This window comes from Bos indicus x Bos taurus, chromosome 27 (assembly GCF_003369695.1).
Source record: "Bos indicus x Bos taurus breed Angus x Brahman F1 hybrid chromosome 27, Bos_hybrid_MaternalHap_v2.0, whole genome shotgun sequence".
NCBI classification, from domain to species: Eukaryota; Metazoa; Chordata; class Mammalia; order Artiodactyla; family Bovidae; genus Bos; species Bos indicus x Bos taurus.
In genome coordinates, this window is record NC_040102.1 from 36,073,511 (window position 1) to 36,098,852 (window position 25,342).

General features: G+C 55.7%; 1 protein-coding gene across 11 annotated transcripts in view; it reads right to left on the reverse strand.

The window, feature by feature from the left end:
* ANK1 (ankyrin 1) overlaps positions 1–25,342 on the reverse strand; it is a 241,341-nt gene that overhangs the window by 38,256 nt on the left and 177,743 nt on the right. For 7 of the 11 annotated variants that reach the window (XM_027530143.1, XM_027530138.1, XM_027530144.1 and 4 more), the window contains exons 16-36: positions 24,945–25,043; positions 21,462–21,659; positions 18,660–18,758; positions 16,360–16,458; positions 15,535–15,633; positions 14,365–14,457; positions 13,798–13,870; positions 13,024–13,047; positions 11,546–11,639; positions 10,074–10,152; positions 7,938–8,035; positions 7,628–7,852; positions 6,332–6,486; positions 5,833–6,044; positions 5,130–5,334; positions 4,747–4,843; positions 4,259–4,487; positions 2,757–2,882; positions 2,453–2,572; positions 1,115–1,190; positions 800–874 (exon numbers count right to left, since the gene is read on the reverse strand). In XM_027530143.1, the coding sequence (XP_027385944.1) occupies positions 800–874; positions 1,115–1,190; positions 2,453–2,572; positions 2,757–2,882; positions 4,259–4,487; positions 4,747–4,843; positions 5,130–5,334; positions 5,833–6,044; positions 6,332–6,486; positions 7,628–7,852; positions 7,938–8,035; positions 10,074–10,152; positions 11,546–11,639; positions 13,024–13,047; positions 13,798–13,870; positions 14,365–14,457; positions 15,535–15,633; positions 16,360–16,458; positions 18,660–18,758; positions 21,462–21,659; positions 24,945–25,043 (2,575 nt within the window). The remainder of the gene's footprint in view (positions 1–799; positions 875–1,114; positions 1,191–2,452; positions 2,573–2,756; positions 2,883–4,258; positions 4,488–4,746; positions 4,844–5,129; positions 5,335–5,832; positions 6,045–6,331; positions 6,487–7,627; positions 7,853–7,937; positions 8,036–10,073; positions 10,153–11,545; positions 11,640–13,023; positions 13,048–13,797; positions 13,871–14,364; positions 14,458–15,534; positions 15,634–16,359; positions 16,459–18,659; positions 18,759–21,461; positions 21,660–24,944; positions 25,044–25,342) is intronic. The other 4 variants (XM_027530145.1, XM_027530137.1, XM_027530142.1 and 1 more) reach the window with 2 other exon arrangements.

Consider the following 25,342-nt stretch of genomic DNA (forward strand, 5'->3'; position numbering starts at 1 on the left):
TACACACACACTCACATACCACAAAAACACATACCACATATACAACACACACAAACACACACACTGCAACACATACCACACATACACACTCACAAACCAGAAACACAACACATACGCAACACACACAGGACACATATGCAACACATATATACCACACACACACACCGCAGATGCACACATCACATACACAATACACATACACAACACACACATAGCACACATACACAACACGTACACAACACACACATACACACCACACATATATGAACATACACACTCACAAAACCAAGAAGCAGCTGCAGAGGCTTTTTGCCTTGTCTTTCTTCCTTTCCCTCAACAAAGCCCCTGGCAGGACAGATGGCATGTGCGGTGTAGGGAGTGGTGGGCAGGCAGGCAGGACACACATTTTGTGTTCGCTTGTGTGTTCTTGGTTCACTGGTCTTTTCAGGGCTCTATCCATAACTTGCCGCACAACCAAAGTCACCCTTCTTAGTGGGATCTCAGCCTCCCCATCTGTAAAACGGGCACACTGGATCCGCCCTAAGGTCTCCTGTAATGTCAGAAGTTGAGCTTCTCAAGAGGAAAACTAGAGAGAAGTAGTGGGGGAGGGAGCCCGCCTCCCCTGGTACCCAAAGGCGCTGTCTGGGCAGCAGCCCCATCAGAGACAACCCCGGGTCAGGTGCGCAGCGGACAGTGGGAAGAGGCTTAGCAAGCTGTCAGCGCTGCTGTTCAGAGGGGAGGCGGTGCAGAGGGAGGTGTGGACAGGCACCCTGCTCTTTCGCCCCGATTCCTGACTCACCGGCCCAGCTGAGGCCCAGGTGTTCTGATATGAGCATCATCTTCATGTCGGCCTGGTCTGTGCCACTGAGGAAATCTGGGGGAAGCACGGCATTCTGTTCAGCGGCCTCGACAGCACACAGAACCGCCCAGCATGGGTGGGGGGGCTAGAGAGCGCTCAGGTCACGCTCCGTGTCCCCCGATTGGCAGCTGAGCCTGAGAGGGTCATGGAGACCCCAGCCGAGGGCTGAGCCAATGGTGTCTGCTCGGGGAGCTCCCGGCGACATGACCCCCCTCGCTGCCCCCTGGACGGGAGTGAGCACAGAGAGGTGAGTACCTGCTGTGGACTCGAGGAGGCTGTATCTCAGGGCCAGCGGCGTCAGCGTCCTCCTCCGTTCGTCGGCTCCGCTGTCCTGCAGGAGAGAGACCAGGAGGGGGCGCTGTGGGTGTGGGGAGGACACCCTGGGGACGGGAAGCCCCATAACACACAGGCTGTGTGTGGGGGCGGCTAGAGGGAGTCGATGAGGTTCACGCGCTTCATCTCGAGTGATAATAATAAGCTCGTGCGTGTGTGCTAAGTGGCTTCAGTCATGTCCGCCTCTTTGTGACCCCGTGGACTGTAGACTGCCGTGAATCCCATGTCCTCTGTCCATGGGATTCTACAGACAAGAATACTGGAGTGGGTTGCTGTGCCCTCGTCCAGGGGGTCTTCCCGACTCAGGGATTGAACCAGCATCTCCTGACTTGCAAGTGGCTTCTTTACCACTGAGGGGAAACCCAATAATAAGCTCACGCAGCCCTAATCACATGCCAGGCCCTGCCTGATGGTCAGAGTTGCCTAAGGCAGGTACCATCACTCTTCCCAAGTCCCCGGCCCAGAGGCTGGGGCAACCCACCCAAGGCCACTCAGACAGTAATCAGTGGAGCTGGAGTTTGAATTCTAAAAAAGAAAAAAAACAACAACAAAGATCTTTTCTTTCTGAATTCCTTTCTGCTCAAAAGACCTGTATTGATGCCCAAGCCTTTGCATGCTGGACCTGTGGCCAAGCAGCGGGGTGCTTGTTCAAGGCTTCGGGAGCCCCTCTGGTGAAAAAGAAGTTGGTTCCCCCTCGTCCTTAGTCAGGAAAGAAAACCAGCCTCGACGTTTGGAAGTGGCCTTGCTTGTCTTGTTGGGCATGAAAGGCTGATGATGAAAACACCAGGAGTCGCCAACACGGGAGAGGAGGTCCCTCCATCCCTGGTGCAGCCTGGTACTCCCTGGCACTGGTGACGCTCGGTCCTCATGCCTCCGCTGAGCTCAGAGCCCCAAAGCGAGTGTCGGGCTGAGACACCAGGCTTCCCTTCCCCGGAGGCGGGGCCTGGCCCCGAGCAAGTTCAGGAGAAAGAGGCTCTGAAGAAGCCCTGCTGTGGCTGGGACACCTTCAGCCACCAGCCATCCGGTTTTCAGGCCTCGCCTTCCAACCTCCCGGAGGGGGCGTCCTGGGGAGCTCGGGGCCTCGGGGTGAGCACAGGTGTAACCCTTGCACCCTGACCTTAGTTCCTGAGCTTTGCAGGAAGGACTGGGCCACAGCCTGTCAGAGGAGAGCCCAGGGCCTTTCTCCATCCCGGGGGTGGGGAGTCGGGGGCGGGGCGTCTCGGGCTGTCTCTTGGCCAAGGGCCATGGCGGGGTGCTCACCTTGGTGCAGGGCGGCATGGTGATGTTCAGGTGACAGAGGATATGCTGCGTGTCCTCGTACTTCATCGCCTTGCGCAGGAAGGACAAGAACCCTGCAGGCTCCCGACTGCTGTCCCTCACCTGGACTCAGTCACACAGAATGGAGGGTCGGGGGCCGCCCTCGCCCTGCCGAGCCCGGCCACCAGCCCGGCCGGCTCAGAGGACATCCCCCTCCCTGACCCCGGCCACCAGCCTGGCCGGCTCTGGGGCCTCTGCCTCCCGAGCTTCTAGACCCAGGTGATGGGTGGGCGAGAGCAGGGCGCACCTTGACGGGAATGGCCAACTGGTTCTCCCGGAAGGACTGGAAGAGGAAACTCCGTTGCTGAGCGGCCTTCTTGACGGGCACCAGGTTCCCCGAGAGCTCGGCGAAGAGGGGCATACCCTCCAAAACCTGTGGGAAAGAAGCAGCAGGTGGGAACACGCAGACGCCCGGCCCCACCTGTCAGCCCTGGCCTCTCCCTCCCCACGACCCCAGAGGCTGCGCCCTGGGAAGCTCTATGGAGGGTTTTAGAAAGGTCACGGCAGATGCTTCTTTACTTCAAAGGGTTTTTATAATAAGCAGGACTTTCCACATCTCACTGTGTGGTTGATCACCACTGCTTATCAAAGGACTTCAGAACTCCACTAGCAGATCATAATACAGCTCCAGAAAGCATTTCTCTCTTTTAATATCCATCCAACAAGGTTTCATTTATGCGAGTGCCAGAAAGACCACACGGTATTTTAATCTCACCCACGGTAATAACAATCCCTACTGTGTATATACTTTCCACGGAGAAGTTACTGAGAACCCATTTGACAGATGAGGAAACTGAGGCCCAAAGAGACACAATCCTTTGTCCGGTTAGTGCCCCAAACAGCATTTGAGGCAGGTCCCAGCCTTGGGTTCCTCCTTCTGGCCCATCAGAACCCCTGGAAGGCTCAGGAAAGCCTCTGAGGCCAGACCTTGGCCAAAGTCCTTTCTTGTTACACATCTTAACCCAAGTGAGGACTCCAGGATGGGCGACAGCTTCACACCAAGGCCCCGCACGTCACAGGTCTCCCATTTGCCCAAGCTCTCCCCTGCTTCCCCATCTGGGCACCGCCCAAACCCTGGTGTGGCTGAGAGATTAGGACAAGTCCTTTCTCTACCATTAACTCAGCTGTGTGACCTTGGGCAGGTTACCTAATCTGCCAAGCCTTGATTTCCTCATCTGTAAACTGGGGATAAGAACAGGACACTCCGTTGTAAGAGTCAGGGGAGATGATGTCACTTGAGTCTTTTTATTTTCTATTTTTTAAAAAAATTTTAAAGATTTGTCTTTGATGTGAACCGTTTTTAAAGTCTTTATTGAATTTGTTACAATATCTCTACTGTTTTATGTTTTGGATTCTGGGCTGTGAGGTATGTGGGATCTTAGTCCCCCGATCAGGGATCGAACCCATGCCCCTGGCATTGGAAGGTAAAGTCGTAACCATTGGACCACCAAGGAAGTCCCTCAAGCACTTTTAATAGCATCTGGGAGGTGAAGATTTTAATGAACGTCAGCTCTTAGTACCATTGGGCTGACAGCCTGCTGCCTCCCTGAGACACGCAGGGCGGTGTCCTCAGCTTTGGGGCGGCCTCCCAAGGATGCTTTTCAAGAGGGACTCAGAGGGACATGCCCAGAAGCCCCTCTGCAGAGGCTGCCTTCCTGATGGCTTGGGGTTCCAGCGCCACCTCCCCCCGACCCCTGGAGGTGCCGGCCCCCTCAGGGCATGAGCCCGGGGCGGGGGCCCGGCCCCTACCTCGATGTCCCTGCTCCGGGCCACCTCCACGAAGTTCTCATGATGCTCCAGCGTCTTGTCCACCTTGTCATCCGTCATGCAGTAGCATCGCAGACGCCCTTCCCGGGGGTCATTCATCTTAGCGAAAATAACAAACTTGGCCATGTAGGGCACTGCGGTCAGTTCCTTGTACAGCTGGGTGGCAAAGTTCACGGCTTCAGCCGTCCTGGGGCAGTCCGACAGCCAGAACCTGAAAGGAGGGCAGCCTTGAGCCTGTCCCTAGGTGTCTGGGGCAGGGGCGTCCCCTCCATCCAATAGGATGGCCTGTGAGCAGGGCAGTGACAGCCCCAGTGGGGGTGGGGGTGGCACTTTCAGGTGGAGAAGGGGAGGGACAGCGGAGGACCCTCGGCACAAGGTCAGCCTGAGCGCGGCCACCCCTGGGGGCAGCGCCATCCACCTCGTGCAGGGCCCGGGGAGCCTCAGGGTCAAGCTGCAGGGTGGGGTCTCACCTGGCAGAGACGTTGGTGGTGAAGGTGGCACACTCGTTGGCATAGATGAGCTTGGTGGTCCCCGTGATGTCTTCCCATTGGGCCTGGTCAGTTCCTCCTGCCATAGGCGTAGACTGGGCTGGGGGACCGTCTCCAGAGGCCAACGCAGGGCGTGCACACCTGGCTGAGGTCCTGAATCCAGCCCCCCACCCCCCCACCCTGCACCCCGTGACCTCGTCCCCTCTGGGAGGACCCCCTCCTCTGGGGTCTGGGGGCTCATCAGGGACAGGGAGACTCTACCTGGAGGCAGAACCCCCATCCCTCTGAGGGCCCCATCACTCCCCAGCTCCATCTCCTCCCGTCTCCCCAGACGGCAGGACCAGGACAAAGGGGGTGCCCCTCACCGATGACGCTGCAGAGCAGCCGCAGGCTGGTGGTGTCCCCCTCCCCGCTGTCTCGGGGGTTGTCCATCCAGGACGGGGGCAGCGGGATGCGGAGGCCGATGGGGCGGTGGAACTTCCGGCGCCTCGGCTCCACGGTGACGATGGGGCTGAACGTGGCCTGGTTGCCCAGGAGTTTGGTGACCAGCTCATCGGGTACAGGCTGGGCCTGCGAGGTGCCCAAGGGGGATGCTCAGCCTGGAGCAGCCGAGGGGCTCATGGGCGGGGATGAGAGCGGCTGTCCCGGCAGGCCTGAAGGTCCCCCAGGGGCAGGGGTGGGGTGCTGTCCTGCCTGATGTCCTGTCCAGCTCCCCTGTCTGAGCCCCCACCCCCGTTTCCCTGCTGCTCCCCACTCCTCGGGGCCTTGCTCCTATCCAGGGAGCCACATGCCTTCTCCTCAGTGCTGACCCGGTGGTTTAAACATGCCATCTAGGGTTTCCTGCGACTTAACAGAGCATCTGCCCTATCCCGGCCACCCAACTCTCTTCTGAGCTTAAGATCAGAGCCCTGACGGGATTTTTTTAGGCAGTGGACCAACAGGTAGAGATGTCCTGGGGGGCACGAAGGCCATCTCCAAGGACACAGGCTTTCTCCGAGGGCCCTGACACCTTGAACCCAGTCCCGGTTGACGGGGCCCCAGCAGCCAAGGAGGGGCTGCATGCATCACCTGTAGGGCCAGCTTCACCCTCTTGGTGACCGCGTTCTCGGGGAAGGTGGCCTGCACCAGGGGCACCAGCTTGCTCGTCAGAGAGCCGCCCTCGGGGCCGATGGTGTCGTAGTCCTGGTAGAGCCGCGACATGATGACGAAGTACAGGGGGAAGTCGGTGGTGACGATGCGGCAGACGCGCTTCTTCTCCAGCTCCTCCAGACTCCCCAGTTCTGCAACCACACACAAACGCCCGCCCGCTGGTCATCCCCGCAGGCCCCCAGGGCCCCTCGTCCTGGCTCCAGCGGCCCCCTCCTGCAGGGGTGGGAGAGAGCCCAGGCCCCGAGGGAGCGGCATAAGGAGACCAGGCTGCAGGGGGCCTCGGCGCGGGAGCTGGGCTGTCCCTAGATTCTCAGGGCATCCCCCACCCCAGGAGGCCCCACCAGCCCACCCCCAGCACAGCCTCAAACCCCCTCCTCCAGGAGGAAGGCGCTGCTTGGGCCCCTGGGGGCTTACTCACCTTCGTCCATCCCATTGAGGATCTGGTCCAGGTAGCTCTCTCCATAGCGGTTCTTGTGTTCCTTCCACACGGAGCCGTTTTCACTCCGCAGCACCACGAGCTCACGGTCCCCACGGCCTTGGGAGGCGAAGTGGGGGATCTCCACGATGACAGGGCTGGGGCGGACAGAGGGTACAGGGGAGGGGCTGGACGCAGGCGTGTGTGCCATGTGGGCGATGGCGGTGGGCTTGGGAGGCAAGAGCAGGCAGGCAGGGGGCAGCGGAGCCCCCCGGATGGGCTGGTCCTCCCAGCGGACAGACCTGCCTCAGGTTCCCGAGATGCCCCAGGACCCTCTCATCAGGCCCAACCTCACTTCACAGGGTGCGTCCTGCCATGGCCATGCGGCTGAGGCTCGGCAGAATAACCCTGACCTTGGACCTGACTTTGAGAACCCATCCATGTCCTGGACAGGGGACCAAACTCCTCTGAGCCTCAGCATCCTCCTCCGTCAGCCTAGACAGGGGCATTTCCTCGGGAGGATGGTTGTAGTCATTGCTGTTATTTAGTTGCTGAGTCGTGTCTGACTCTTTGCAACCCCACGGGCTGTAGCCCACCAGGCTTCCTTTGTCCATGGGATTCTCCAGGCAAGAATACTGGAGTAGGTTGCCATGCCCTCCTCCAGGGGATCTTCCTGACCCCAGGATCGAACCTGCATCTCCTGCTCTGCAGGCAGATTCTTTACCACTGAGCCACCAGGGAAGCGAAGAAGGACAGCCTTGAGCGTCACATTTAAAGGGGAAATGAACGTGAAAGTTTATAGCTGCTCTGCAGTCGGTGGAGGAAAGATGGGGCGGGCGGGGGGGGGGCAAGCCAGGCCATGGATGCAGACGGGAGGTCAGGGCCTCCTGGGCCAGGCCTGTGCCAGCATGGAGCCCGTGGTGCCTGAAGGATGCAGGGTTGCCAGGAGAAGCAGGTCTGCGGCAGGAAAGATGAGGGGGGCCTCCGAAACCATCAGTCTTGTCCTTGGGAACAAGGCTGCAAGGCTGTCTTCTAGGAAGACCGTTTCAGAACTTAACTAAACCCCGGGGGGGCCTCCAAAGTATCTGTCTTCATCCCCTTCTAGGAGCGTCACCCAGGACCTCAGGGTGCTAAGCTCACCCCAGGCACCAGCCTCCTACGTGTACCTAGGAGCCCAGGGGCTTCTAGGTCTGACAAGTCAGGACACAGAGAAAGCAAGCGGGCTGGGGACTCCGGGCTCGCCTTTCCTCAGCCTGGGCGCGGCAGGGACCGGTCAGGGGCAGGGGAGCGACCTCTCACCTCAGAAACTGGACCCCCGTGGGCCCCAGCGCGATGACCCTGCTGGCCAGGCCCTCCTCCTCGGCCAGCGGCGGCGGCGTGGGCAGCTTCTGGGGCTTCACCAGGCGGCAGGTGATGCGGGTGGGCGCTGCGCACGTCCGCGGCGGGACCACCACCCTCAGGCCGTTGTGCCGGCTGCCCCGCATGGAGCCCCCGCGGGCGTCCACCATGAAGCTCACCAGGAACCTAGGGCACAGCGGGTCCGTGTCGGCCTCTCCCCAGCGGGCGGGCGAGCAGGGCCAGGGCCGCCAGCCCCTCCCGGGGCACTCACCCCGTGTGCACCGGGCTGGCTACAGGGCTGATGTTGTCCGAGGTCTCTGTGGCCGGGCTGCTGGGGATCAGAGAGTCTTCATCATACTCTTTGGACACCTGGGGACAGGGCGGGGGAAAGGCCAGCTGTTATCACCCACGGTCCCGGGTGATCACAGCCAGTGGTCCTGGCCAGTGGACCTCACGCAGAGGCCAGGGAGGCTCAGCCAGCCACCAAGAGCCCAGCGAAGGAGGTGCTACCCAGAACTCACTGACCCTTTGGGACAAAGCTCGCCCAGAGTCTAAAAGGGAGCACAGGCCTCCTGGGACCTACACAGCTTCTCCTCGGCTCAAGACCCTGGGCCAGGCTTCCGACGCTGGAGCAAGTCCTCCTTCCCGTTCCAGCCTCAGTCTCAGCTTACGTGCCACATGCACTTCCGGCCTGCCCTCTGCCCCCCCTGCCCCATGAACCCTTCCATGTGAGCTCCATGCAGCTCCTTTTCACACGTAAGTTGGCGCCGGAGCCCACACCATCACCTATGAGCTGCTCGGCTCTGGGCAAGCCACGTGAACTGGGATATCAAGGGAAAGAGAACAGACCCCCCCATCCCAGGGGCAGGGGAGCTTCCCGCTTCTTCCTCTGCAAATGGGACGGCTCCCCCTCCTCACAGTGATGCTGTAATTGCAGGACCTCAGGCTGCCTCGTCCCAGGGCATGTCCATCGTGAGGACTCACGAAGAACATCGGTTCAGATTCTACCCCTCCAGCTTTATTCTCAACTTGACCCTCTCTCTGGCATCTCCATCGGCCCAGGCGCCCACGTCCATCTCCTTCGCTGGGCCACCCTGTGCATCGTCCACCTCTCACCTCCTCTGAGAACCCTTGCCCTTGACTCTGATCTGGAAGGGCTCCCCCCACCCTCAACGCTGCTGAGCCCTTGGGTAGTCAAACCTCTGCGTTCTGAGACCCTCCCCAGCTGGACCATCTGCTCCCACATGGGGTCCCCTCCAGGGCACCTGGCGGGACTCCAGGAAGCCCCTGCTGACTCGGTTCATGACTTAGCAGGGCCTGAGAGCGCACGGTTGGCCAGGGAACAGCAGAACCTGGGTTCCCTTGGAGCTTTCTCGTCGCCGTCTTCGGAAGAACCGGGTGAATGTGCCATGGCAGTGGCCAGGGCCGTATCTGACCGTATCTCCCAAACTCCCCCCCGGCTCCACGGCATGACACCACCATCACAGCCCTGCCCTAGGGTGGGAGGACTGACCAGACCGTGTCACAGCCATCCTCTCCCAATGCCACACTTGGGTCGAGGGCTTCAGCCGCTGCTTTCAGACACACATCCCTTCAGAGCGGAGGAAGAGACCAGCCTTTGCTGGAAAACCGACAGGTCTGGTTCAGTGACCAAGCTCAGGGCGGCCGTTTCCAGTCTCTAAACACTACACTGCTTCCTTCTGATCCCAGAAAACCCCTTTGCCCTGGGGGAAAAAAAAGTGCCAGCTGGCATAAAAATCAAATCAAGGAGCATTACATTGTTTTAAGCCATCCCACCCATTTGGGGGACAAATTCAAGCGGCATTGAGGGAAGCCACAAATAGGGTATTATAATGAGTAACGGCCACACTGGGGACAGCTCTCCTTGACATCCCCTTTCCACCTGGACTGGTATTTTTAAGCTCCCAGTAATCCCTTGAGGAACGTGAGGCAGAAACTGTCCCATTTTACGGATGTGAAACAAAAAGGTGCCAAGTTCCGGAATTGCCCGCAGCTCCACAGAAGTGCAGCTGCAGCCTGGGGCTCCCTCTCTGGTCCCGGGACCCATGGCCCCACGGGTGCAGACGGCGTGTGCTCAGGGCGTGTGTGCAAGAGAACATGGGCTTTGGAGCCAGAACTTGTGCTGCCAGTTCTCAGCCCCAGAGACTAGCACGAGGGCATCCCGGCACCCTCAGGCTCTCAGACTCTCAGATCTCCAGGAGCTGGGGCTATATGACTGCTGGGGGCACAGCTGCCGCAGAAGACACTGAAACCTGGGATCTGCGGCGCTTGGTAAGTACTGTGAGCTTTATGAATTCTTCCCATGCTTCAGGTCATCTCAGAGCAATCACTGCCTGGGGAATCTGTTCCCCTGCCAAGAGGAAGTAAGAGAAAGGACGCGTCTCACCTGATCTGGCTCATCGGCTCTGATCACCACTGTCTCAGGTGTGACGCAGGGAATCCGCGGGATGGCTGGAGATTCTACCCTGTATGCCGAAGACACTGGGACATCAGGGCACGATCCTTCTGCATAGCCCATCATCTTCCACCGGGCACCTCAGTGAGACATTTCTGTACCCCCAGGATCACTATCCAATCTGACCACCCCCGGCCCCGGCCGCCACCATCTGAACCCCACTGGCACAGGTGCTACATCCTGGCCTCCCCTCTCCACCTCTAGGCCTATCCCCAGAGCCTGTCTTGAGACCGAGTTGAAAGACTGCCTCCTCCAGGAAGTCTTCCTGCATGCACCACCCCAGTTCTGTAGCCTTAGTCCCCTTGTTGAGGGAACTCTCGCTCTGGCCGTAACATCTCATTCTGACCACTGGGTGTGTGTTTTCATTCTACCAGATACATCTGTAGGTTCTCTGTGGTCGAGGTCTTAGTTTTGTGTTTTTAACTGAAGTTCAGTAATACTAATCACAGGTTCCCTTCTCCTTGGTCCATGGCCCTCATAAGCCCTGGGGCAAGCCAGCACATGACTGTCTTTTCAGAAAACCCCAAAGGGCTCGGTGTTTCTACAAAGTTGTTGCTTTCACATTCGTTCACAGAATCCCTGCATGCGCCAACACATGCACTTGGGAGCGGCTCACTGCATTCCCGGAGGAATGAGGAACACCTGCCAGGCAGCGCAGACCCTCTGTGGACAGTCCCTAATGGACCAGCTGATGGAGGGACATGGCTGGCCTGTGAGCTCAGCTTGGCAATAGTTTCTTTCTTATTATTTAAATTTCTTAATTGAATGAAAGGTTCTCTAAATTCTATGGTGCTTTACAATTTTCAAAATTTCACACATGTGATTTCATATAATCCTATAACACGTGTGTGTGTTAGTCACTCAGCTGTATCTGCTTCTTTGCGACCCCATGGACTGTAGCCCGCCAGGCTCCTCTGTCCATGAGATTCTCCAGGCAAAAATACTGGAGTGGGTTGCCGTGCCCTCCTCCAGGGGATCTTCCCAACCCAGGGATCGAACCTGGGTCTCCCACATTGCAGGCAGATTCTTTACCCTCTGAGCCACCAGGGAAACTCCATCCTATAATAACCCACCCCTTTTTTGACAATGGTTTCTAATGGGATCTCCCTCAGTGGATTTTTCTAGTGCAAAACTGAGTGTTTGAAAGGGGGAGGGGTGTGGATAGAGGACTGAGGGAGGGGAGGAGGAACAGTGGGAGGCAGGGACCCCAGGGAGGGTGGAAGGCTCTAGAGGGGACCTCTGCCCCTGCCTGGCACCCCTGGTGCAGGGCTGGCTTATCCTAAGACACTGGACCAGCTCTCTGTCCAGGCCCAGGCTTCCTGGAACCTCCCTGCTCCGGAATCTTCTACCTTGAGTCCGGGGAGGGAGACCTCCTCCCCACCCACAAAGGGAGCATTTCTTACACTTGGTCCAGCTTCGGCACGAAATCCAGCAGCTCTTTCTCTTCATCTACATCCCTGGCATCCGGCCTCTCTGCCCTGGGGCCAAGATCCTCCCCTGAAACCACACAAGTTTAAGTGAGTGATAGGAAGGAAATACCCTCTTTCTTTTTAAAAAGTGTTTTTCCTGCTCCCCCTCTCAACGCTCGCCCCAGCCAGGGCATGGGACAAAGTCTCTGATGCTCGTAGGGGACCATAGCAACATCTTCATCTTCAACCAACAGCCCTGGAGCTGGGCAGCCAGTCCCTAACATAGACTGCACCAGGCTTTGGAGAAGATAACTCAATCAGAAGGAACTTTCTTCCTTTTGGGGGTGGTGGGGAGGGGTGGTGCCATGCCTCGCAACATGTGGGATTAGTTCCCTGAAACTGCAAGTCGCTCAATCATGTCCGACTCTTTGTGACCCCATGGACTATATGGTCCATGGAATTCTCCAGGCCAGAATACTGGAGTGGGTAGCCTTTCCCTCCTCCAGGGGATCTTCCCAACCCAGGGATCAAACTAGGGTCTCCCGCACTGCAGCGGGATTCTTTACCAGCTGAGCCACCAGGGAAGCCCAAGAAAACTGGAGTAAGTAGCCTACATCTTCCCAGCCCAGGAATAGAACCCAGGTCTCCTGCATTGCAGGTGGATTCTTTACCAGCTGAGCCACCAGGAAAGCCCAAGAGTACTGGAGTGGGTAGCTATTCCCTTCACCAGGGGATCTTCCTGACCAAGGAATCGAACCCAGATCTCCCACATTGCAGGGGGATTCTTTACCAGCTCAGCTACCAGGGAAGCTCTGACCAGGGCTCAAACTCACACCCCCTGCTCTGGAAGTGCAAAGTCTTAACCATTGGACCACCAGGGAAGACCTGGAAGGAACCTTCTTTGCCTGACAAGTTCCACTTCAGAACAGCCCTTGTGGAGGGTGCTCTTTCTCTAAAGAGGTGCTTCTGTTCTCTTCCACATCACATGCAACAGAAGAACAAACCCCCGTGGAACAGAGCCCATCCGTCTGGAGAGGCACTAGGGACTTATGTAACCTCAGAGGCTGAATCCGCATTCCCGAAGCCCATCGCCAGGAGGTTCAACCTCTGTCTGCAACCCCGACTCTGCCTCTTTGATCCTCTGTCCTCCTTGCCCTGGAGCGGGGGCCCTGGGCCTCGCAGAGTCCTTTCCTGCCCCTCAGCGGCCCCTCCTGGCCTTGTGATCAGGAGCCTACAGGATGGAACCACAGCAGCTCATGCAGTTATGACCACAGACACAGGGGAAGTGGCACAGACACAGATGTGGACTGGCCAGAGCCGCCCGCCAGGGCATGGACCTTACAGGCGGAAAAGTCCTGTTTGAGTCAAGCTCTGATTGTTATGGAAAGCAGGGGTGGATTAGTGAGAGCCTGGGTTGCTGAGGGTGAAATGCACTCATGAGAAAGGACCACAGGGAACAGAGAGTTTCATACCCATTATAGTTATATGAGCAGTTCCTGGAAAGCAAAGAAAGAGCCATGTTTAAGGAAGGACAGGATTAAAGTCAGGTAAAGTGAGAGGTGTTTCATTCAAGGGCGTTCAGGAGAGCTTTTACCACCTAGCCCACCAAGCTACACAACCCCTGGGTTACCAAGATGGAAGGGGCCAGAGAGATCATCTGGTCCATCCCCACCCTTCTTTATCATGAGGATTCTCTTCCAATTTCAGCGAGAAGACAGGTGTACTTGGGGCAGGAAAAGTGCTAGAAGTACCCTGCGGCCCACAGAAGTGAATACAGTCATTTCATAATGGATCCACCCCCAAAACCGACTGATGCACCGTGTGGTCTGAAGAGCAGCTGATGAAAAGGAATTCTTATGCGTTTTAAATCAAACAGCTTGCTATTTGTTTCAAAGCACAAGGAACACACAGGTGGAATTTTATGACAGTTCCTTGCGGCTCTGAGAGCTGATCTGAGCAGAATCACACTCCAGGGATGCTATATGCAAACACATGTGTATTTATGCAACTTTCTGGGATTTTCTATTTTTAATCTCTGTGATGTAGATTTCCTTCTCCTAAAATCACATTAGAGAAGCCCTTTCGATAACGGACAGCATCATTAGAAACTGGTTCTGTCCAGCTGCGACTCTGACGACCTAGTGACCCGGGGTGATGGCCAGAGGCCCCGTGAGTGAGTGTTCAGAGCCCCGAGTGTCCCCTTCAGCCTGACTCGACCCACACGTGGTATGGATCCCAGCCTGTACCTTCATCTTCAGAGACATCCAGAATCTCATCCACCGTCTCTGGGAAGCTCATCCGGTGCTTGTCCGTGATCAACTGAAAAGAGAAAAAAGCGAGGAATTCAACCCCAACACAGCAGTGGGCCCTTTCACCCAGCCGGCAGTTATCTGGTTATGACAGTGGAGACCAGAAGGAGATAAGAAGGGAGGTTTGTCCCAGATGAGGAAAAGGACAGCTAAGAGTGTCTCTGGGGTCTGGCAGGAACCATAGAGGGAGATGAACGGAACTCCAGCTTCTGGTTGCCTGGTTCCTACCCTCAACTCCATCTGGGCCACCCCTTGGTCTGGTCAACGCCCCAACTCTTCTGGCCACCAGGTGGCAGTAAAGCCCCACCTGATGGAGGAGGAACCGGCCTCCATCCCGCCCCCGCCAACCCCGCACTGCACCCCCAACCCTCAATTCTTTGGGCTTCAAGCTTCCCTCAGGAATCCCAGGACTCCAGAACACGCTCCACTTCCCAGGGCACCCCCTGGGGCATCCTGCAGGCTGTGCGTGTCTGAGGTGGGTGTGCAGGGAAAGAGTAGATGTACCTGGACAGTGGTTTCGTCGGTGACAACCTTGAGCACGTCTGTTACAGAAATGTAGCCCAAGCGCTTGGCTATGGCCAGAGGCGTGGTTCCATTCTGGGGAGAAGAGCAGATGGACGGCATGATCAGCCCAGACCCACACCCCAGTCATTCACCCCCGGAGCAAGACCCTGCACACGTGTGCACCCAGACGGGTGTGGTCAGTGGTGCTCAAGGAGACGGGGTGCTGGGGTACTTAAACTGCCAGTGCTGGGTGTTCAGAGGAGATCTCGCCACCGAAGTCAAGAGCGGCCAAGAGGGAGGCAGTGGGAAGGTCAGGGTCGGGGAGACACCAGCTGGGGTTGCAGGAATAAGAGGGCCCCGGGTGGTACTGCCCATGGCTCCCAAGGCTGGGTCTTCGGGTGTCAGTTACTGATCATGGAAACAGTTCAAAAACCCACACACTTCAGTGAACTCTTTTCAGGCCAGCCGGAAATCACGTCACCAGAAAATAAGGGAGGAGCAAATTTCTACTCTGATTTTAAAGGGAAGAACTAACTGAAACGAAATGGATAATGAGGCTTTCCTTCTTTTTTCTTTTTTTAACTTTTTGGCCATATCACATGGCATATGGGACCTCAGTTCCCTGACCAGGGATTGAACCCATGCCCTTTCAAAGTTCTCTGCTTCCAGGGTCTACCCCATGCAGACTGGGCCCCATCCACAGCTATGGCTTCAGCAACCACAGCAACAATCAAAGGTCCTCACGCTGTCCAAGCTGGAAGCAGTCACGGAGATAAGCCAGTATCTCTGACAGTCCCACTGCCCGGGGAGGAAGTGACCTCTGAACAGTGACCGCTGACGTGGCTGAAGACCCCGAGAACCCCAAACATCAGGACCCACCCAAGACATTTGGTTCTGTTCACTCTCGTCACACTGAGAACAGCTTCACAGATTTTAGCAGGGATTTTGTGGAGGGTTTTGACAGCATTTAAATAAAAATAAAAGGGGGAGGGTAAGCGATGCTTCTAGGATAAACTTCCACCTTCCGGACGGAGGCCCCTTGCCCCTGGGAGCCTGTTCGGGCCCCAGACACACTGGAGGCTGACCTGAGCTTCCCCCGTGATGTGAAGGGACGTCTCAGCGGCCCCCGTGAGAGCAGCTCTCTGGATCAGGACCCCGGGCGGTACTCACCGAGCTGACCTCGTTTGGGGAAGCACCATGTTTGAGAAGCAGTGTCACAATGTCCGTATGGCCCTGTTGAGCCGCCTGATGCAAGGGGCTGTATCCGAGCTGTAAAGCGGGTAGACGTTTGGGAGGATGAGCTAGCAACAGAAATGAGCTAGCACTGCCCACCCACCACAGAGCCTATGTCTTCTGTATGCAAAGTAAAAAAATTAAAAAAGCGTTTTCCCCATTTCTTCCTCCAGTGTCAAAGCTGAAAATTGTGGCGGAGCCCCACGTGTGCCCAGAGTGACTCTAGGTGCCTCTGTTTGGCACTGGTCTTGTTACCGACCAGGGTCCTCGGCTTTTCCAGTCAATAGAAATTGATCAGAGGACAGACAAGAAACTCAGGCAAGGTTTTACTGGGGCCCCTGCTGCAGCGGGGATGGGGGGTTGAAAACAAGTAACAGGCTCCCTTGCTTGCTCCCCAGGGGGAAGGGACAAGCTGGTTCCTGACATGGAGTCATGGTAGGGGCGGGTCCAAGGGTCAGGCTGGAGGGGTGACTCAGGCGGTTTGCCTTTGGATGGTATTGCATGCAGGGGGCATGCACAGGACCCTGCTTTTGGTTCTGACAGCCTGTTTTTGCTCCCGGCTCTTTATAAGTGGCAGTTGGGTTTTTGGTCTCTGTGTATCTTGTCGTCCATGACTTGCCCCAGCTGCTCAGGTACGAGGTTATTTTTAGTCCCTTATAGATTCTTTGTAATTTTGTTGCTGGAGGAGATGTTTGTCCAGGTGCAAGCCCTGAAGCAAAGTGGGGTGGTCCCAGCGTGTCTCTGTCTTGGGCCTCCCCATACCTTGGTCTTGGCATTGACGTCTGCCTTGTGCTGTAGCAGAAACTTCACCAGCTTGATGTTCCCGTAATGACTGGCCACGTGGAGTGGAGTGTAACCCATCTGGAAAGTAAGAGAGGAGAGAGGGTGACTGGCAGGGCTTCTGGGGACAACACAAGACACTCTGAGCTGGACGAGAAGGAAACTCGCACGGTAACAGCGGTAAAGGGGAAGATGGATGAGGAGGCCTTGGCAAGGCTGGCAGCAGTTCCCTGGGGTCAGCTGTCTAGGCTGTCGGAGGCCAGGGGCCTGGGAGGGGCACAGGGCTTGGTGTCGGGCAAGAGCAGCATGAGGTGATCAGGAGAGACTCAAGGGGGGTAGCCAAGCGGGTAATGGGAAAACCGGCCCTGGGTCTGGGGAAGAGGGCCTGGCAAGGAGGCACCCATGGGTGCCATACACCCAGATGAAGTATGGCAAGAAAAAAGTGGGGCTCACGGAACTGAGGCAATATTTACAGGGAGTTCAGAAAAGAGGGTGGGGAGCGGGGAGCAAAGATGGAGGAGGAAAGGCGGGAGAGACCGTGCTACAGAAGCCAAGAAGGGTCACTTGGAGAGCAGGGGAAGCTGGGAGGGCAGGGGCCTTGCATGAGAAGGAGGTCCCCGCTGACCCGGACAAGACCCGCCTTGCCCTGCTATCTGGGCTACCAGGTGGTACAGTCATGTACCATGATGGTAGGAACTGGCCATGGCTTGAAATGAGTGGACTTTGCGTATTTATTCACTTGAATTTTGTCCGCAGAGGAGATAATTCTCAAGGAAGCTGTTCTGCTGAATATCTTAGTGCTCCCTCCACAGGCTGACAGGCCAAGGCTCTCCAGGCCCCTAAGTGTCCTGCGGAGCCTAATCCCAGAGACCATCTGGATCCAGACCCTGCAGGCTGGACCTGAAGTGATGGGCTGGCTTTGAGATCTCTAAGGTCTAACAAAGATCCGTCTAGCCAAAGCTATGGTTTTTCCAGTAGTCATGTATGGATGTGAGAGTTGGACCATAAGGAAGGCTGAGCACTGAGGAACTGATGCTTTCCAACTGTGGTGTTGGAGAAGATTCTTAAGAGTCCACTGGAAAGCAAGGAGGTCACACCAGTCCATCCTAAAGGAAATCAACCCTGAATATTCATTGGAAGGACTGATGCTGAAGCTGAACCTGCAGTACTTTGGCCACGTAATGCGAAGAAACGACTCACAGGAAAAGGCCCTTATGCTGGGGAAGATTGAGAGCAGGAGAAGGGGGTGACAGAGGATGAGACGGTTGGATGGCATCTCTGACTCAATGGACATGAGCTTGAACAAACTCCGGGAGATGGTGAAGGGCAGGGAAGCCTGGTGTGCCGCAGTGCGTAGGGACGCAGAGTTGGACAAGACTTAGCCACTGAACAAAAGCAGCAACAAGTTCTAACTCACAGTATAGGATCTCTCAGGGCAAGATCCCAAAAGACTAAACTGGGCTGGCGAGAGGACCTCAAAGATCCAGAACATTCTTGGGTTTTAAGCAGGTTCCTGTAGAGGCTGTAGGCAGTTGGGGATAAAATATGTCTCGGATTTTTCTGGGAGCCTTTAACGTCACACTGCCGACTGGTGTTCCGGGTGGGCTCTGGAGGGGGCTGGGGTTGGAGGGGTGTTGCTTTGTCTGTTTCATTTAATACACTTGCCTTGCAGTGAAAAGGAACAAAATGATGCCTCTTCCAGGAAGCCTCCTTTTCCCACCAAATGGAGAGACCCTCTCCTCCCTCTATGCTCCCTCTGGCTCACTAGTGCCCTCCTCGCATCGGACATCACACCCACTGTCCCTTCCTGCCTCTTACATCATCTGCAGGTGCCTCGAAGCAGAATCCACTGTGTGCTGGGCACTGGGTTGTTCTCCATCCCCCACCCCAGAGCCGCCCCCCACACCCCCACCAACCCTCTGCACACAGAGGCTCAAGGAATGCTGACCAATCCGAGCCAAATGCCAGACTAGAAGGCATGGAATTCTCCAGTACATCCAGGGAAGCCTGACATTTTGACACCTGGCTCATGTAAGACAGAGATTGGAATCGTGACTCACTACAGAGGCTCAAAGTTCTAACCAACTTCTTAAACTCCCCACTGGAAAGTGAGTCCACTGGCCTGGGGTCCACTGCTGCCCCTAGGAAGTGGCAGACAAGAATGGGCCATGGCGGCCTTGGGGTTTCCAAACTCCTGGGATGGACCAGTGAGGGAGGCCAGAGCGGGCAGGCCCGTGGGCGCAGGGGGAAGGTGTGGACAGGATGCAGGCTGTGGTACTTACCCGGGTGGTGGCGTCCACCGTGACACCGTGTTTGATCAGCACGTCTGCCACTGGAATGTGGCCTTCTTGTGCGACCAGATGGAGGGGAGTGAGTCCACTCTGGGAAGGAAAAGAAGTTCATCAGTTTGCAGCCAAGATAGAGTTCTGGGTCACGCTGGGAAAGCACTGAGGTTTGGGAGTCAAACTTGGCTCTGTAGCCACCAACCGGCTGTTTGACCTTGGGCAAGCTCTTCTAGGCCGCCACATCCTTAGCGAAAACATGAAGTGGTTGAACTAAACCAGAGGTCAGCAATGGCTTCTGCTAAGAGCCAGATCATCAATATTTTGGGCTTAACTGCATCAGTTATAGTGAGAAAGCATGCGTGCCAACAGGTAAACAAATGGGCATGGCTGTGTTCCAATAAAACTTTATTTATACAAACAAGTTGTGGGCCAGATTTGGCCTTCAGGCCATAGTTTGCTGATATCTGAACTACATGAACTTTATTGTCCATTTCAGTGGTAACATTTCTTATTTCCATGACTTGAGATGAGCTTCAAAGTCTTGGTTTGCTTATTGAGAAAATAGGGATTATCACTGACAAATTTCAAGGGCAAAGGAAGGCTCGCTTGAGAAAACAGAGACAAAAACACGTTGTAAAACAAGATGTGCCATGTAAATGCAGTCTGTGCTCCGCACACCCAGCCAGTGCTTCACTGGAAAAAGGATGAAACGATAGAAGATCCTGCTGGGACCAAAAAAAGCCAGATTCTTGGAGCTCTTATCACATCCTTCTCACAGGGCATAGTATAGTGTCAGTCGCTCAGTTGTGTCCGACTCTTTGCGACCCCATGGACTGTAGCCCGCCAGGCTCCTCTGTCCATGGAATTTTCCAGGCAAGAATACTGGAGTGGGTAGCCCCATTCCCTTCTCCAGGGGATCTTTCTGACCCAGGGATCGAACCCAGGTTTCCAGCATTATAGGTGGACTCTTTACCATCCGAGCTACCAGGGAAGTCCATCTGTCTCACAAGGATAATAATACTCCAGAAATCTTGCTTGATATGTGGGCACTCACACAAAAATGCCAGGAAAGCCTTCTATCTCCTGTATCTGACTCTACAAGCCTTACTAACCGTGAGGCAAACGGGGCTGCCCCCTCTCCAGAAACTCCACTCATCCTCCCCTACCATCTGTCCTTTCCCCCCAGCTGACGGGAGGCCCAGGGGCAGTGCCCCCCACACTGAAGCCAGCACAAGTGGGCAAGGATGCCCAGAGAAGAACAGGTCCTGGGTCAGCCCCAGCTACTGGGTGCCGTGCCCAACCCCTGGGATAACACAGTAGCCTGCCGGGTGACGGTGGGTGTGGATGGGTGGGCGTGTCTTCAGGGCAAAGCTTTGCCATCCGGCCCCTGGTCCCTGACAGAGCTCACTTAAATGGCACCAGCAGGAGACCATAAGTATAATGGTGCTGCCCTAATGGTTCCCTCTTGGGGGTCACCTGTCCAAACCTGTCCAGAAAGAGCCAGTAGATCCAGTAGGTTCTTAAAGAAATATTAAGTTATCCTTAAAATGCTTGCCCTTCTGAAACTGTATTACCTTCATGTATCATCTAAAGAAGTGACTCTTTATAGTGTATGATTCCATTTACAAGAAATGTCCAGAACAGGCAAATTCACAGTGACAGAGAGCAGATGAATGGTCGCCAGGGGACGGGGGTTTGAGGGAGATGGGATGTGGCCACTAACGGGTCTGAGGTTTCCTTCTGGGGTGGCAGGAATGTCCGGAAGTTAGGCAGTGGTGGTGTTCATTCAATTCTGCAAATATACCCCAAACCACCAAATAGTACAGTTCAAACCAGTGAAGTTTATGGTATGGGAGTTATATTTCAATAAAACAGCTGCTTAATAAAAGAAGTGACTCTTATAGACTTAGAGAACGAACTTATGGTTTCTGGAGGAATGGATTGGGGGAAGAGATAGTTAGGGAGTTGAGGATTGATATGTACACACTGTTGTCTATTAAATAGATAACCAACAAGGTCTTAGTGTATAGCACGGGGAACTCTGCTCGATGTTTTGTGGCAGCCTGGATGGGAGGGGAGTTTGGGGGAGAATGGATACATGGATAAGTGGGGCTGAGTCCCTTCACTGTTCAACTGAAACTATCACGACGTTCCTAACTGGCTATAGCCCAAAACAAAACAAAAAGCTTAAAAGTTACAAAACAAAACAAAAAACAAAAGGAGGGACTCGTAGCCTTTCCCAGGCCATGCATTCCTTGGAGACACTGATGAAAACCACAAGGACGTCAGCGGGGAACAAATTCCCAGGTCCTCCCTCCACAGGTCGCTACACCAGGAGGGTTTTCTACTCACACGCCAATAGTCCCTGGACTGATAATCCCATTAAGGGACAGGTCAGCATTGAAAACAATGCCTTCCCTACAGAAAAAGAATATTTAGTTCCAACTTCATAGATTCCTGAATGTAGAAACTGGCCTCTATGTGGGAAAGCATGCAGTGGATTTCAACAGTGATCTTTGTGTGGGTTCTTGAGTCATTCTATTTAGGAAGGACAAGCTTTGGCATCAGGTAGGCATGGGGTCCTACAATCTTGGAATTAGCAACCTTTCTGAACCTGTTCATTCATTTATAAAACTGAGCTAAAACCTACACAGGGCTGTTGTAAGGGTCACACACACACACACACACACACACACACGTACATCACCTAATTCAGAACCCAGGCACAGCATAGGCGCGCCTAGGCTTCAGCTGGCCCCAACGCGATCGCGTCTACAGGAAAATCGCAGACGCGTTTACCTTGTTGCCCAGGTTCCCGTTGGCCTGCTTGGACAGCAGGAGAGCCACCATCTCTGCGTGGCCCTCCTGAGCCGCCAGGTGGAGGGGGGTCACGCCTTGCACCGACTCCGCGTTCGCCGAGCCCCCGTACTGCAGCAGACTGCGGGCCACCTCCAGCTGGTTCTGCTTGGCGGCGATGTGCAGAGGTGTGTAGCCGTTCTGAAATGGAAGGGGCCCCCAGAGCCTGCTTACAGGAGTGCTGAGTTGACAAGCTGAGCGCATGCCTTCCGGTTGAGATCCTATCCTCCGAGGCGGGGCCAGGAGGTCTGATTTAAGGCTGTGTCACCCGGGAGGGTCACTTCAGTAAACAAACAAACTGACCGAGTCCACTGGGTTTGGAGAGGCTCCCAGACCAGCAGAGCCCTGTTCCCGTTCTCTCCATCTATGTTCTGGGCGTGAGTGCCCTGTCCCCAACAGATGCTAGGATTCAGCCAGGCAGCCTATAGAACAACCAGCAGGCTAGGTGTGGATGAAAATACAAGACCCTCCTTCCTGCCATGAGAACAGCATCCCAGACAGGTCATGGAGGAGGAAGAAGAGAGCTCTTTCTGGTTCCCTGTGCGGCTGGCCCAAGAGCTCCCCCAAGCTCTGTGGCTTCAGGCAGGTGGTGTAAGAGGACAAGCCCCTGGCGAGGGACCTGCGGACGTGGAGTCAGTCCTTGGCTCACTTTGGTTTTTTATTAATTTTTACTGGAGGACAGTCACTTTACAAGTCCCTGATCTACTTTAACCAGCTGTGTGACTAGGGCCAAAAGAGTCAATGACCTCTAGATGCCCTTTTGTACTTTTTTAAGCCATTAAAAGTGGATAGTGTAGCTGGGACGTGGAAGCAACCTAGATGTCCTTTGACAGATGAATGGATACAGAAATGGTGGTCCAAGGCGGACGTGGACCAATACAGTAAAATCCCAGTTTTAAGCACCGAGGGACAGGGTAAGATCCGTCTCCATAGTGGATTTTATGGGGAAAGGAAAAGTCACTTACCCAAAGAAGGAAACTGAATAACAAAAACCATTCTCTTTCGAGGAATTATGTAAGACCATTCTAGTGTTCCTCCTTTTAGACTGGATTATGTTATGAGAAAACATTAAATCCTTTGGAGGCTGTGTTCCCCTGACAAGATTGGCATTTCGATTGTAGTAAAATTAATTAAACAAAATGAGTTTCGTACTGTATTAAGAGGGTGCCAAGGAGAGAGGCGGGGTTCGGTGGATCAGGCCTGAGATCTGGAGTCAGGCCCACATGGAGAGCCTTCTCTCTGAGCATCAGACAATCTTCTGGCTTCAGAATGCAAGTGCTTTTAGCCGGAGCCCTGCTTTTCAGACTCGAGTGTGTATGAAATCACGTGGGATCTTGTTAAAGTGCAGATTCTGACTAGGTGGGCCCCAGATTCTGCATTCTGAAAAGCTCCTGGGTCAGGATGCAGTGTGGTGAGGCTGATGCTCACCCAGGGTGCATCGCTGCAACCTGCATTCCATTCCCTGCATGGAAACAAGGATCAAGGACTTCCACCGTGAAGAGGACAGGAACTCCAGCAATTATTCTTGTTGGTATAATCAGGAGTCCAGGCCACTAGGGCAGACAGTAGAAGATGTCTGCTGGCAAGAACAGCATCCTGTCCTGGCAACAGGCAAGCTTGCCCTGGAGCTCAGGCTGCCAGGTGACCCCCGGTTAAAACCAAGATACAAGAGCAACCATCTGTCTCAAATCAGGGGCCAGCCCCTTGGAGCTCCCTCCAAGCCAGGACTACAGGCAATGAATGACCTTCTCTAGGTGATGAGAGAAGGGGCAGGCGAGTCAGGGAGAGATGACGGGAGCCGTAAAAGGCTCCTCTTTCCCCAAGCAGTGAGCACGTACAAAGGAATGCACACGCTGGAGAGAGAGCTGCCTCAACGTTAAAACAACATCAGCATTGAAATTAGAAAGGGAAGGGTTTGGTTTGGGTGCAGAGAGATTTGCATGTGAAATTCTACAAAATTGCCAGACTACTTTGGAAACTATTTTTTGCCATGGAAACAAAACCCATCTGTACAGGGTTTATGTGTGGATAAAGCTCTCTTTAAATACCATGGGGCTGGCTCCGATTTCTTTTATATAAGGGGGGGGTGCGAGGAGGAGGGGAGTCCAGCAGTTTTATTTTTAGAGGCAGGAGTAAGTCACGTCCCCCGTGGGGCCGCGTGCTGTCTGCGCAGCGATGTGGGCTCTGCTACAAGAGCTCGGGGTGGGGGGAGACTGGAGCCCAAGGAGACAGGGTGTCTGGGAGAGACTGTGTGCTGTGTCTGCAGGAAGGTGATGCTGTACATTTCAGACGAGCATCCGATCCGAGTGGGGAGGGCAATCTGAAGGCTGGCACGATCTTCCCCGACCAGGTTGCGTCCCCACGGGGGTCCGCAGGGGTGGGCTGGAATCATACTCTGACCCACCTGAGACCCCTCCTGCTGAAGGGTTGAGCACGGGGGTTCGCTCCCCGCCCCCAAAATCCATAAATTATCCTCACTCTCACTTTCCTTTCTTCTGAGTCTCGACTGTCCATCTAACTGTGAGCGGAGAGACCACGTGCGTCCTTAGCCCTCAAGCCCTGCTCCCTGTCCTCACCCTCCTCTGCACGGCCACCAACCCCAAGGCCCCTCTGCCCTTGCAGATCTTGCCACCCTCTCATCTCATCCCGCAGCAGGGCAGCCTGCCCCCCAGTGATGCTGGTGTCCAGCTTCATCTCTGTACCTTGTTCTGCCCCCTGCAGTCCTCTCTAACATAAGCCCCACCTGCTGCCTACACTCAGGGTCACTCGGGGGTGATGGACCTGCGACTCTGAGCATCTCAGGGGCTGGCATGAGGCCGGCCAGTGGCCATGCATCCCTGTGTAATGTATGGACAGAAGGAGGACCGCTTCAGAGCCTGAACTCAGGAGGAAAACAGAGCTGGGGGAGACTACCCGCCTTTAAAACAGGTTCTGCACTTCCAGGTTCTGGCAAGTTTAACCCCCGCCCCAAATATTCTCCAAGTGTGTCTGTCCCCTGTCCGAGCATCAAGACCACAAGATCACCCCCCACCCGGAATGTTCTCCAGGGGGGACCCTGTCCCAGCATCAACAGCACGCTGTACATGCTGACATCTGACATCAGGCTTGAGGACACATCTGTTGGGTGAACGAGTCCCCCCTCTGGGAGGTGGCCTGTGGTGGGAAGTGCTCCTGCCTCCTGCCCCGCTCCTGGTCCCCCAGCAGCAGCCACAGCCCACCCTGGGGTGGGGGTGGGGGGCTGAGAGCAGGGTCCCAGGGTGGGGCCGGGGCAGGCACCAGCAGGGAGGCTTACCCAGGCAGGGCTGTGTAGGGAGCCGCCCCGTGGCAGCAGCAGCCACAGCCCACCCCGGGGTTGGGGGGTGAGAGCAGGGTCCCAGGGGGTGGGGCCGGGGTGGGGCTGGGGTGGGCACCGACCGGGAGGCTTACCAAGGCGGGGCTGTGCGGGGATCCGCCCCGGGGCAGCAGCAGCCGGACGACGTCCAGGTGGTTGTGGTGCACGGCCACATGCAGGGGGGTCAGGCCGCTCTGTGGGGGGACGGGGACAGCCTTCACTCATGGGGCGGCCCCCTGGCCAGGCCCCAGGAGCCAGGCCTAGGGGTCCGTGTTACTTCTGCTACCCAGGAAATCCACGGAAGAGCCATGTCAGAGCCCGGCCACTGGAGAACACAGCCAGTGGAACCTGGGCCACCCCCTCAGTCCTGGGAGTCACCCCTCAGTCCTAGGGGGTCATGTCCTCACTCCTGAGGGTCACCTTCCCAGTCCTGGGGGCCACCTCCTCGGTCCTGGGGGGTCACCTCCTCACCCCTGGGGGGTCACCCCCTCAG